The 13,570-nt window shown below is 31.4% G+C and overlaps 2 protein-coding genes across 2 annotated transcripts; one reads left to right on the top strand and one right to left on the bottom strand.

The window, feature by feature from the left end:
• Positions 1-783: 783 nt before the first annotated feature.
• LOC121773906 (LOB domain-containing protein 12-like) lies at positions 784-1,709 on the bottom strand. The gene is made up of 2 exons (XM_042170828.1): positions 1,463-1,709; positions 784-1,140 (listed from the first exon to the last, which is right to left on the bottom strand). Exons 1-2 carry the CDS (start codon positions 1,616-1,618, stop codon positions 784-786), a joined length of 513 nt encoding a protein of 170 aa, XP_042026762.1. The 5' UTR covers positions 1,619-1,709.
• An 8,510-nt stretch (positions 1,710-10,219) lies between these two features.
• On the top strand, positions 10,220-12,207 carry LOC121773905 (putative pentatricopeptide repeat-containing protein At1g12700, mitochondrial). The gene has a single exon (XM_042170827.1). It carries the CDS (start codon positions 10,280-10,282, stop codon positions 12,056-12,058), a length of 1,779 nt encoding a protein of 592 aa, XP_042026761.1. The 5' UTR covers positions 10,220-10,279; the 3' UTR covers positions 12,059-12,207.
• Positions 12,208-13,570: the final 1,363 nt, after the last annotated feature.

Here is a 13,570-nt window from a genome sequence, read left to right as displayed (position 1 = left end):
ACTCATATATTGATAAAATGTCATGTGTAACTGGATTTTTTCTACTATGAGAATGGAAAACTTTGACCCATACTTGAAATCAAATTGTTACAGAATTAATGGATGCCATTACTCATAATTAATTTTTTTAAAATTGGCACCGCCCTTTAGCATTCATTCATATAATATACTAATCTGCATGTTTGAAAAAATATAATATATCTATATTAACTAAGTTTAATTAAGTAATTTGTTTATGAGTTCCACATGCTAGGGTTGACTTAAGAATTTACCCTTGTTTACTCATATTGTTAATTGGCACCCATCTTAATTAATAATGTACTTGTCCTCTTTCTCTCATCATTTACTTAATTGACCTTGCCTATGTCTTTTGTGTTAAAAGACAATCAATAATGGTTTCTCATTACCTCGTGCTGACTCGAACCCTCGAACATATTCATTGAAGGGGAAACGTCTTACCTACTAAGTTGCGCTTCATTGTCAAATTACTTCCTATCTGAGTACTAAATAGTGTGATTATATATACAATCTTGTATTCATAATATGAATATGACTTTTGAAAAATCTAGATGCCATTTTTACCAAAGTGATCTAATTTACAATTTTGACTATTGTTCACACATTATATTCTCAATAAGCAATGCATGTATGACCAAGTAAAAACATGTGTGTGTGTGTGTGTGATATGTAAATAAATAATAGTAAAAGAATTGAAATACAAAAAATTAAAAGTTAAAAACCAACCATGAAACTAATTTAATTTATTTTGTAACATGGAATTAGCTAAGAGACCATGTCATGTCCGTACAGGGATTCTTTCTTGAAAGAGTCGTAGTTTACATTAGCGACATTTGAAGTAGCGCTAGAGAAACTAATAAAGTTGTTTTGCAGAAAACACGACTTCTCATGCTCATCCATCATTAGCTGATTGATGTTGTGTTGCTGCTGCTCATGGTCTTGCTGCATCTGGATGCAGACGATCTCAGCCTGCGCCACCGCCAGCTGCATCTGGAGCTGCGACACCTGGCTCTGCAGGTACGATATGGCCCCCACGCACCCGTACACCGGGTCCCGCGCCCTTGCGTTCGCCTCGTAGACGAGGCTGCTCACCGCATCCCCCCTTTGGTGCACCGGGAGCTCCTACATGTTTTTATCGTTTATTAAATAAATTTATCGAACATATTTTACAGGGAGATTGAACTTTTACGAAAAAAAAATTAAAGGTTTATTGTAGTGTTTTGGGTGGTTAGGGACATTTAAATGTCCCTACTAAGATATTTTTTATAATACAATCAAATATTTGATATGTTGGAAAATTTACATTTCAATATTTCAAGTACGAAATTTAGAAAGAATAATTCTGCGTCCGCCCCTGGTTATAATTTGACTTGAAATGTCTATGTGTTTTTTAAAAAATAATTGACCGTTTGGATGTTCACGAAGGGACTAATATGTTAATTACCTGAAGCATTTTGCTGACGTTGGAGGCGCCGAAGACTTTGTGGACAATGGCGAACTTGTGGGGGTCGTCGGACGGGAAGTAGGGGGCGAAGACGCAGTCTTTGGCGCAGCGGCGGCGGAGGAGCTTGCACGAGGCGCACGGCGAGGTACCACCCATTGATTTGATGTGGAAACTTTGAGTATGGAAGAGATAGAGAGAGAGAAAAAGGGAAGAGAGTTGTAATTGTATTTATAATGGAAAAAGGGTGTGTTAGTGTGAACTAATTAGGAGATGGAGTAGTATTAATTAGGTATTGCTTTATATAGATAGGGGCGAGGACAATTTGGTAAATTTACTAGGAAGGTATTGTTTTTTGGAGTTCTTTTTTTTTATTAACAATCAAAGTTACTAGTAGTATGAATTGTTGCGGTTGAAGAGATTATTTTGTTTTTTTACAAAATATAGTATGTTGTCATAGTTTCTACTTTCTACAAATTGAGAATAAAGTTTTTGACTAATAATACATCATTTTTTGTTTCACATAAATAAACTCGTGATTGGTGTGTATCTTCAATCGACATGTGTTTATTTGAACGTACATATATATAATCATAATAAAAATTAATTACTAGGTTTAAAGTGTTTTAGGCAGTGAATAATTATAGATGAAAAATCACTTTAAAATATAGAAGGATTAGTGTGTGCCTTTTTTTTAATAATTATGAAATATATATCTTCAAACGAATATATAAAGTAATAATAATAATTAATAAATAAATAAATAAAAATTTGTAAATTAAAGAACAGTGGGAGTTAGAGAAATTTTGCTTTATAAAAAGATTTTTGGTTGCTCCATGTAAATTGAAATGAAGTGTGTATTTAGCAAAGTGAACGTTGACTGCCGCCAAAATCTCTGATTGGTTGACAATTTGAGTAAACATCTTTTGTCTCATATCCTCTTTAAATGTGTAATAGTTTTAAAATATACAAATATGTAATTAAACTTCATAGTATTAAATATTAATTAAAACACTTTTGTAAATCTGTAGAAAACCCTAGTCCAAAAGTGAAGATTAACTCAATGTGAATGTTTGTTTAGGCAAAACATTCATGTGAATACACACATTCATTTTAATGGTTTCTGGGCCCCGGGATTTATGCAGACGATGGTCACAAATTTATTTAGACCTTTTTATTTATTTATTTCATACTAATATTTATTATTGGTGATTTTATATTTTCACATGCAATCAAATAGAGCCAGCCGACCTAATTATACTTTAGTTAAATTTTAATTTTATTGTATTAATTCGACTGCTTAGCATTTTCATCGGTATATAATCTGCTACATTTTTTGTTTAAAAATTAAAATTGATAACTGGGAAATATTAATATAGTAGTAAGCAAGCCACTTAATTCTCGGATCAGATTTTTGTTGTTGTCCCTTTTCTTTTGTATGTTACAATTTAGAATTTCATTAACAATTATCTAATGTAATAACACATTGTTTATAAGATAAGAATAATACATCAATCTTTGAATTTTAAACAATGTAGTTTTGGAGATAAAAATAAAATAATACCATTAACATCAACTAAGTAAGAACAATGCTGACATAAGATGTATGTGTAGCGTAACCTTTCCTTTAGATATACATATAAAGACAAAGGTATTAAGTGGGAGTAAATTTTAAATCAAAATATGTTCTTTTACTATGGTTGGTTAAATACATAAAATTTATTATATTGAATATGTGTAGAGTAATTGTATTCGTAGTTAACTGCATCAAGCAATTGAGATCCATTCATATTAAATTTTGTGATAAAAAAAATATGTCTTATGGAGTAATAAACGTATAACAATTGTACAAGTGATTTAGTATTCTTCCATATAAGAAAAAGTTACTAGAATACTCTCATCTTCATAAGCAATAGTACTATGAAAGATATGGGAATTGCTTGTTCTTAATTTATTTGATTACAACCAAAACAATTCCAACGACTCACGATGAAGTGACAGTGGTTTATTGATGTGACAAACAAATTAAATAATTCCTAGAAAATTCCATGGATTCTTCTATTTTCAGAACTAGATCGAATCTTAGTCAAACCTGGATTTTTGCAGTTAATTTATTGTTTTAAATTTTATACTTATTGTATTTATCGAGTTTTATTTTATCTTCCATTTTAATTTAGACCCACGTATAAATTGATTAAAAATTTCCATATAGGAGCATTTTTCTCGTTACTGCATCATTTAATAAAAAAATATTTTTCTATGTGATATTCTATTTTTAAATAATCGTAGATATTTTTATCGAGCCCAGATAATACTATTTGACATTATATATGGAGATTTTATTGTATTCAATCCCTACAATTTCCAAATTGTAAGGTTTTGTCAGTGCTATAAGTAAGAAACTAGGAATGGTGTACTGTATATTCACATTATTCCCCCAATTTATATTTTATTTTATTTATTATTGCCAAAATTATTTGCACATGAAAAGGTTTTAATTGTGAACTGATAACTAGACGTGAACATAACAAAGTGCCAGTTTTCTCTGATAACAATAATTAATGTGTTCATCCACACTTCCACTATGTGTCACATGAAATTAATTATAAAATATTTACACTTAGTATTCTTTACTAATATCTCAATCATGTATTAATCATTCTTTTATGTGTGAATATGTTCTCTCCTTTTTTGTCTTTGGATGTTAGATTAAACCTATCAAAAGAATAGAAAAAATAAATACATAATAAAACAAATTATCAAATTAATTCCAAGATAAATAAATACAAGTAAAATAGGAAGGATGTTATACTTTTATCCTTCACAATCTAAAATTGGACACTTATTAAAGCAATTAAAATAGGAAACGTAGATAAAAAAAAAATAAAGGGAGTAATATTTATTGCACATGATTTATAATAGTGTAAGGAATGGTTAAAGTCATGTAATTAAAAAGTTGGAGGACTCAATTATACATGTTGGGTGTGGCTCTTGCATATATTAATAATATATTATTAATTAATTATTTTATTGGTGGGTAGATAATCTAACTGTTTTTAGTCTCACTTTGCCTTGATAATTAAAATGAACAGCTTTGTAGTGAAAGTGTCGTGAACTGAAATGAAGATAACATTTTTAATTATGTGGGTGATTTTCTAAGATATACAAATAATACAGATATGAAAACTCTTTCTTAAATATTACTCATGTCGTTCAACTTCTAGAAATGACCACAAATAATAATTAAAATTTACTTTGAGACACAAAGTGGTTCAAATTAAAGTCAATTTTATTTTACCACTTAATTAATTATACTTTCTTATTTGAGGAAATCAGTTTAATACATTTTCAATGAGACAATCTCACATATTGTTATCTAGGAATTTGACCAAATAGCTAATGTTTAGTCCATAGAGTAAAGGCTAAGAAATAATTCAAAGTTAACATAAACCATTAGAACATTTTTTGAACTATACTAAATTCACTCTAATCATTAAAAATAATTAAATTAAGTATATATGCAAATAGTTAATGAAACATGTTCTTGTAATCTATGATGGGGAAATGTTAGCTTACTACAAAATATGGACGAGATATCAAGTGAGTACCCGATACAACGATTACAATGATTTCTCATAAAAATTGAAAAAATTGATCAGAAAATGTATAAACATGATAAAATTGATTATTCTACATACAATTTCATCTAATGATGACATTTTTTTTTGTCATATTATATATCTGTACTATAATATAGTTGAATTTTAATACGACCAAACTAACATCGAATTTTAGGTGTATGGTGGTTGAGTAAATATGAATTTTTTTTTTTGGAATTTTGATAGCTCCCAAACAAGACACATTAAATGCTGGTCCACTACATAGAACTAAAAAAATAGCAAGATTCCAAAAATTGAAGCTTATTACATGGACCAAAACTTTATTGTACAATTAGCATACCAAAGCAATTAATGAGAGCCTGACATCAAATTAAGAGGTAAGAAAATGAAGCCCAATTCCCAGAGAGATTAATATAGAAATTGATGGTTTTTACAAACCCTAAGCTCATTGCATTAATTGTTCTTCACACGATTCCAAGTTTCTTTCCTTGTCTCTTCTTGATTCTAACAATTTTTAGATGCTTGGTTTGTTAACTTTCATGCATGAAACATTGATTACTAAATATTTTGAATTTTAAGTAGGATAGATACATGTTTTTTTATATTTTGCAGTTCATTGTGTTTGGTCATTTAATTTCATTTGACTAGAAACTTTTGATCAATATTTAGAATATGAATTTTACTATTTGGTTTTCTCAAATTATATATGAAATGAAATTATAATGTCATACTATACCACCGAGAAACAAAATAAAATTAACGTAAAATACAAGGAAAAACTATACAGTTACATTTGATGACTGCCCACACAAGCATTTTTAGTATATACGCATAAATTAATAATTCTAATTAATTCTCAAGTACTATTAAATTGTTCTATTTTTATAATTTATCAATAGTTTTTTTACATATAAATTTTGAATTTTATTTAATAAAATTGAAATAAAAAAAGATCTAAAGTCATATATGAGCAGTTATAAGTTATTTAGCACCACTCAAGATAATAATGAATACACCAAATTGGTTGAAAATTTTAAGACAAGAAATTCTTATGAAGAATGAAAAAAACAGACATCTTCCACAACATGTCTAGATGAGAGAATACATGCAAGGGCATTAAATGACCCTCGTGCCCCTCACAAAAGCACACATTTTTTCATGTAATTATAATAATATTCAATGAAGATTCTTTTTCAGACACCTATTATATTTTAGTAATTATCTCATATCAAATGAAGGAGAAATAGTTTATATATGCCTAACTGGCTTTAATTGTATTTTATTGATTAGAACTGAGTACTTATGCTTTCATAAATGAATACCATTGTGACATTGGCATTATAATATTTACTTGTATTTATGTTAATATGGTAGCATATTTAAAAATTTAATAACTTCTGATCTTGCTCCATTAAAATGGAAAATAAGAGTTGGTAGTATTACACCATTTAGAAGTATAACTGTTTATAGAGAACATTATGTCTCAATTTTAATGGTTAGATAAATTCGCAAATCAATAAATCAACTTCAATCTTTTCTTATGCATGCAGGTAATTAAAAAAGCAAACCTCAACTTACTTGAAATTAAAAATAAATAAACCTCAAAATTTTTGTATTCATTCATTATTCGAAGCTATAGAAGAAAAGAGAACAAATCGAGCTTTAAATTTTATGTTATACTAATCCTCTCGACAAATTGATCAATTTTATTGGTGATTAGTCTCCTTGTAGAAATCTTCCAAACGGTCAATTGCGACCCTAACAAGGTCAGAATAAATTCCGAGCTCATTGTTCCGGTCCTCAACATGGCCAGGGTCGAATGAACCCTGCCCGAATTCCCGCTTGCACTCATCCAATTCGTGCTCAATATCCTCGATGAGATCCGAAGTTTTTCGATCATCATCAGAATCTAAATTCCTCTGCAGCTCTTGGAGGTCGCGATTGATGTCGTTGTAATTGGAGGAGCACGAACGGTATTTCTCTTTCAACCTCTCGTCGTTGGAGTCTTTGTGCCACTGTTTGAGCTGATCTCGGAATTCCTCGGATTTTTCCAAGGCCAAGTCGATTATTTTGTCATTGATGTCTCCAATAACGTGGTTAAATCGGTGTAATTCCGATTTAACGATGTTCAAACACGCGTCTGATCTATCGGTTTCAGAGCAAAGATCTCTCAAGTACTGTTCCGCATCGTCTGAGTTCGAGTCATCCGATCTTCGGAATCTTCGTTTGTGGGCCAACGAAGTTGGAATGGCGATCGCGATGATGAGAGCGATGAAGATCGTCTTTTTCCACCAAGAAGCCATTTTTCTCACTAATTTTTATGGTAGTGAAGTAGTATACTTATATAAGAGATTGTTGCTTTGTTTTCTATGGTATAGAAATATGTTTATATACTGGTGAATTATGGGAGGAATTAAACTTGATATTTAATTAATTGAATGAACTAATTAAGTTTACGTTTGATGTTATTATATGTTTATATACTATATATTGAACTATGGGTGGAAATAAACTTGATATTTAATTAATTGAATGGACTAATTAAGTTTACGTTTGCTGTTATTAACTTGTATTTGCAATTAAATTAACACATACGTTTGATAAACGAGGTTATTGTAGGATGGTATAAATAGAGTTTGAGATATAACGTTCTATTTTAATTTTAATTTTCTTGGAAACTCAATTTTTTTGTTCGGTTCGAAATGGCTATTTTCAAATCGAAAAATCTGAAAAAAAAAAGAATTAGATTTGACATACGCATATTTAGTTATATATTATACCCTAGTATAATTATTTTGGGGGGTGCTAAGTTCCTATTTATTTGTTAAATCTCTATGTATTGATACAGTGGCGTATCCAGAGTTTTTAATTTAGGGGTACGAATTGTACGACAAATAATTATGATATAAATAAAATAATAGTATTCACTATGAAAATAATTTAAACAGTGAGAACTTTTCTAAATGAAGTAAGAATTTTACTAAAAATAATATTACATCAAGTGTTAGAAATAAGAATTTCATACTAAAAATAAAAGCAATAAAAAAAACTAAGAATTGTTTTATTTGAGGTATGAGATACAATACCTAAAATGATAAAAAAAATATAATATAGTATAATATAATAAATAAAACAATTAAAATAAATAACAAACATAATAGGGAAAATCAAAATAATTAAAGCATAGTAGAAAATCCTTATTTTTGGAAACAAAATAGGACTGCAAATTTTTACTTAACTATAAAAACTAGTTACTATACTAGTACATTACAAAAATGAAAATGTTAGTAGGAGTGCAAATAATTAACTAACTAAAAAAACTAGTGCTACATACTGTAACAAAAAAAAATGTTAGTACACAAAGAAAAAGTATTCAAACATAAACATAATTAAAAACAATGAAAAGGAGAATGCATAACAAAAATGAACATGTGAGTATAGAAATAAAAAATATTCAAACATAATTAAAAATAAAAGAGAGAAAGGAGAATAAAAATAAAGGTTTTCGATCTAGAGGAGGGTCGAACTCAAGGCAGTGGAAAGGTATAACCAACAAATTACCACTAGAACACATATTTTATATAAGTTCCAGTAAATATAGTATTAATATCATGTATTTTGGGGTTGTACCTCTTGTTCCCACTTGCATACGCCACTGTATTGATATTGATTTTAGGGGAAATTGTCAAATACGTATACCACAAACTAAGTTTGGTACAAGCTAGATTAATCCCACAATTTTTGAAAACGGAATTATTATATATTATCCGGTTCCAAAAATTTACAATTATCTCAGCCAAAGTTTTCTAATGGCATATTTACAAATATATACCAAGTTAAATGGTGTGACTTACTAGTACTAGTGTATAGGCATACTAAGAATAGTAATTTAAATTATAAAGTAGGGTCGAATACCAATCTATTCACTTATTATTATCAACCATAAAATTGAAAAAAAGCATGCCATCATCGAGCATGGGATTGGAGTGTGCGCAGATGGTGAGTAAGAGAGGTTGTAAGGGCTTATAGCAGCTATTGGAAAAATGAAACAAATGTTTTACATATGTATACTCGAGAAATTAAAACAATTATATAAGTTTAATGGGTTACTTCATTTAGCATAATTGATTTTATGATGGTACTCCATTAACTTCTACCATGGCTTGAGTGAAAAATTTTACTCCCTGCATTTCTCTTTTTATTATCGATCTATTTGGATAAATACGTAAATTTTTAAATCTAAACTCAATATTAAAAAAATCAAACCTTTTCTTGTATAGTTATATTTCATTCAGAGCATCTGCAACGGTGGCAAGGACGAGCTCCGCCGCTGCTGGCACGGCGCTGCTCGATGCAACGGTGGCAAGGACGAGCTCCGCCGCTGCTGGCACGGCGCTGCTCGATGCATCGAGCAGCGCCGTGCCAGCGAGCAGCTGACGTGGCGGCACGCGATTGGGCAACGGCTATGCCGTTGCCCTCGAATATTTTTATTTTATTTTTTTAAAAATTCGGTATTTAATTTTAAAAATCGATAAAAAAATATATTTTCCAAATCCCAAAAATATGGCCGTTTTTTTGCCCGTTTTTCTGATTTTTTTTCCCCAAAATCATTTATAAATACACACATTCATCAACCGCGAGGTCTCCCCCACGCCGAGGTGTGCATACGACGGTGGGCCAGAGGATCGAGACAAGGCACACAATGTGCGATACCCGAATACACATTGAGCTACAAGAAGACTTAATCAAACACATATGAGCGAAATTCGGCAACGAATAGTTTTTTTTTAGTATTTTAATTATGTAATTTTAAATTTTTAGGATTTTAATTATGTCGTTTTTATTTTATTTGTCATTTGTAATATTATTTAGGTTTTTTTTAATGAATTTTAATATTATGGAAATGTTTTTGTTTAATTGAATTTTAAATTGAATTGTGCTCGTCTTTGAGGAAGAGCACAACTGTTGATGTTGTGCTATTGCCAGAAAGCAGATAGAAAAAGTTGGGTCAGGCTCACAACCGTGCTCGCTGGCAAGAGCACGGTTGTGGGTGAAGCTACATAAATAATATATCCAACTTCACATTTTATGATATATATAGTCCATCCGTCTTTTAAAAATTGATCATAATTGCAGAAAGTTGAAATCCAGGAAAAGCTACCCAAATTAACCCAATAATTCCATATCCACAATCTAGATCATGTCTATGAAACCAGCCATGATCTTCGGAAGATTTCTGTCAAATTGTTCGTTTAAACCCCTATATTTTCACTCATTTCTCAGCGCCAGCCATCAAATTCGATGCTTTTCTGCTTATCCCAGATTTGATTTCAGCTGTATACGTGAGCCCGATGATGCCATCGATCGATTCCGGAATATGTTGAGAATGCATCCGCACCCTTCTGTTATTGATTTCAACAAGTTATTGACTGCTGTGGTGAAGATGCACCAATACACACTTGCACTTCACCTGTTCGACAAAATGCTTCAAAGGGGTGCTTCTGTAGATGACTACACCTTGAATATTGCCATCGATTGTTTCTGCCGACTGAAAAGACTTGATTTTGGGTTTGCAATTTTAGGCTGTTTCTTCAAGCGTGGCTACAAGCCTGATGTGGTAACTTTTAACACTCTCGTCAAAGGACTTGTATTGGTCGGAAGGATCCCAGAGGCAGCAAAGCTGTGTTGGAGGTTGTCTGCGGAACAACTGTGCACTCCCGATGAATATACGTATACTATTATGATTAATGGGTTATGCAAGGCTGGAGGCACTCTTAAGGCGCTTGAATTGCTTAGTCGATTGGAAAAAGAAAGATGCAAACCTGATGTTTATGCTTACAACATAGTTATTAATGGCTTGTGCAAAGATAGAAAGGTCGACGATGCTCTCCAACTCTTCTCCACCTTGGGTGAGAAGGGGATTTCACCCAATGTTGTAACCTATAATTCAATAATTGAGGGGTTATGCAATCATAATAGAGGAAAAGAGGCTGAAGACATGTTAAGGAAGATGATATCGGATAATGTTCGCCCAGATGTGTTTACTTGTAATATTTTTATAGATGCCCTTTGCCGAGAGGGAAGGATGGAAGAGGCCGAGCATATGCTGGTCAAGATGAGGCAAATTGATGTTCAACCTGACATTGTTACATACAATGCATTGATGAATGGATATTGTTTGCTGGGCGAAGTAGACAAAGCCAGAAACATTTTCCAACTCTCAGTGAAATCTGGCATCAAGCCTAATGTTAGAAGCTACAATCATTTGATGAATGGGTACTGCAAGTGGGGACGAATTGATGAAGTCAGTCGTATTTTTACCATGATCCGCACCAAAGGGTTAGAGCGCGATGTGGTTTCTTATTGCATAATGCTAGAGGCCTTATTTGGTGAAGGCCGGTGTGAAGAGGGTTTAACGTTGTTCAAAGAGATGGAAGCTCTACGAGTTTATCCTACTACAACAACTTATGGAATCTTGTTACATGGTTTGTGCAGTGCTCATCGTATTGATGAAGCATTTGCCATGTTGCACACCATGGAAAACAAAGGCATCATTCCAGACATAGTTATTTATAGTATCCTCATCGAAGGATTGTGCAAAGATGGTAAACTCAGACAAGCAAAGGATGTGTTTGACGGGCTTCCTTCCCGAAATTTGCATCCTAGTGTTATAACATATACAAACCTTATTGGTGCACTTTGCAAAGAAGGGCAGATAGAAGAGGCTAAGGATTTGATGGTGCAAATGGTGAACAAGGGGTGCTTGCCCGATAGTGTGACATACAACGTTTTTGTTCAAGGTCTTCTCAAATGGAATAAGTTGGACGATGCGATTCTTGTCTTGAAAGAGATGATTGCAAGAGGGGGATGCACAATTGGGGCCGCCACTATTTCGATGTTGAGTGAACCTCTTCGAAGGGAAGATAATGATGGTGTTCTATTTGATATGGTTATGAAACTTTTACCAAAGAAGGTGTAGGCTAATCTAGTTTGGATGGTATGTGTGACATGGTTCTAATTAGGCTGTTGAATCTCTTTGTTTATATATTGATATTAAATGCTTGAATTGTATTTTGATGGTTGGATTGTGGAGATTGATCAAGAATCGTATTTAGATATTTGAAGAAATAAGCAGAGTGCATCATTCATTCTATTTCAAAGGATGGGAAACTAGCTACGACTATACAGAAGCAATGGATCCCTCTCTGTTTTTTATATTTTGCCTGCATGAATTTCCAAAACTACCAAATTGGAAAAATTTTAAGATAGACACCATACAGCAGCAACCATCATCGTACCTGGAATTGGACTCATCGGATCCTTAGCCCTTCCATCACTTATTTTTTATTCATATATATACCTCCAATATCATTTCCTTCACTAAATAGAAAAAAATGGGGAAGTTCAATTGAGGCCCAAAGAAAAAGGAAGGTTGAGTCCAAATGCAAGTATGAGTTAAGTCACCTTTATTGAAGATTAATAAAATCTAAAAGAGATCAATAAAATTTAATTCAAGATTAATGAAAAAAGAAAACCTCTAAAATAATAAAAAAAATTAAACAATGCAACCTCCCTTACGTGCAGTGGAGCCTCAAGCATTCGCTGCCTCTCTAAGTTTATTCGAGGCCCAAAAAGTTAAAGGTCCGTCAGAGGGTACATGTATTTAAGAAATTTGTAATATAAAATTCACCAGAATTAAACGCTAAATTAGTCACGTGAAAAAATTGATAAAAATGTTTAAATTTGACAAAAATTTGTGATTGAGTTTTTCTCACAATTTAGCATATTTATAAATGTTACTACTATTATAAATATTGACAGATCCACTAGTCCACTAGCTAATAGCTATCTAGTCATTTAATTCTTAATTCTGAATATTGAAACCCTTGCGAGAGAGTTAGGACTTAGGAGTATTTCCTAATTAGCTATCCTAATTAGCCATATAATATAACTTTTCCGGCCTTAAATCCTTTATTTCTTAAACTCAAATAATTTTATGAGTTATTTAATTATTTAGTTAGTAGTATAATTTTGAAATAGTATACCGTCTAGAATACGGAATACTGGGTGTTTAATTTAAAAAATAAAACCCATGAGATTTAATTTCTATATCACCACTTCTCCAATTTATGAATTGAAATCCTTATATCAACAAAATTATTATGAGTTGTATTGTTAAAACAATTAATCATAAACGAAAATAGTATTTTTATAGTTATATAGAGAGATTGTAGTAAAACATAGAAATAAAGCTTGAGACAAAATAAAATATACTAGTACTACGAAAGAGAGCATAGTTACATTTTTTTTTACCAAAAGAGAAATAGGTCAATTAACCTAAGATATCCAAAAAATTTTGGAATCAATTAATCTAAAACGGAGGAAGTATTAATTAAGACTCATTATATAATTCTAATATTATTAATTAATTAATACTTGTATTGATTAGGATCATGGTAGGTGGAATACGTAGCTGGAAAAGAGGATCCTG

Source organism: Salvia splendens, chromosome 17, assembly GCF_004379255.2.
Source record: "Salvia splendens isolate huo1 chromosome 17, SspV2, whole genome shotgun sequence".
NCBI classification, from domain to species: Eukaryota; Viridiplantae; Streptophyta; class Magnoliopsida; order Lamiales; family Lamiaceae; genus Salvia; species Salvia splendens.
The sequence above is the reverse complement of the archived record's forward strand: the minus strand, read 5'-3'. Positions and strand labels throughout refer to the sequence as shown.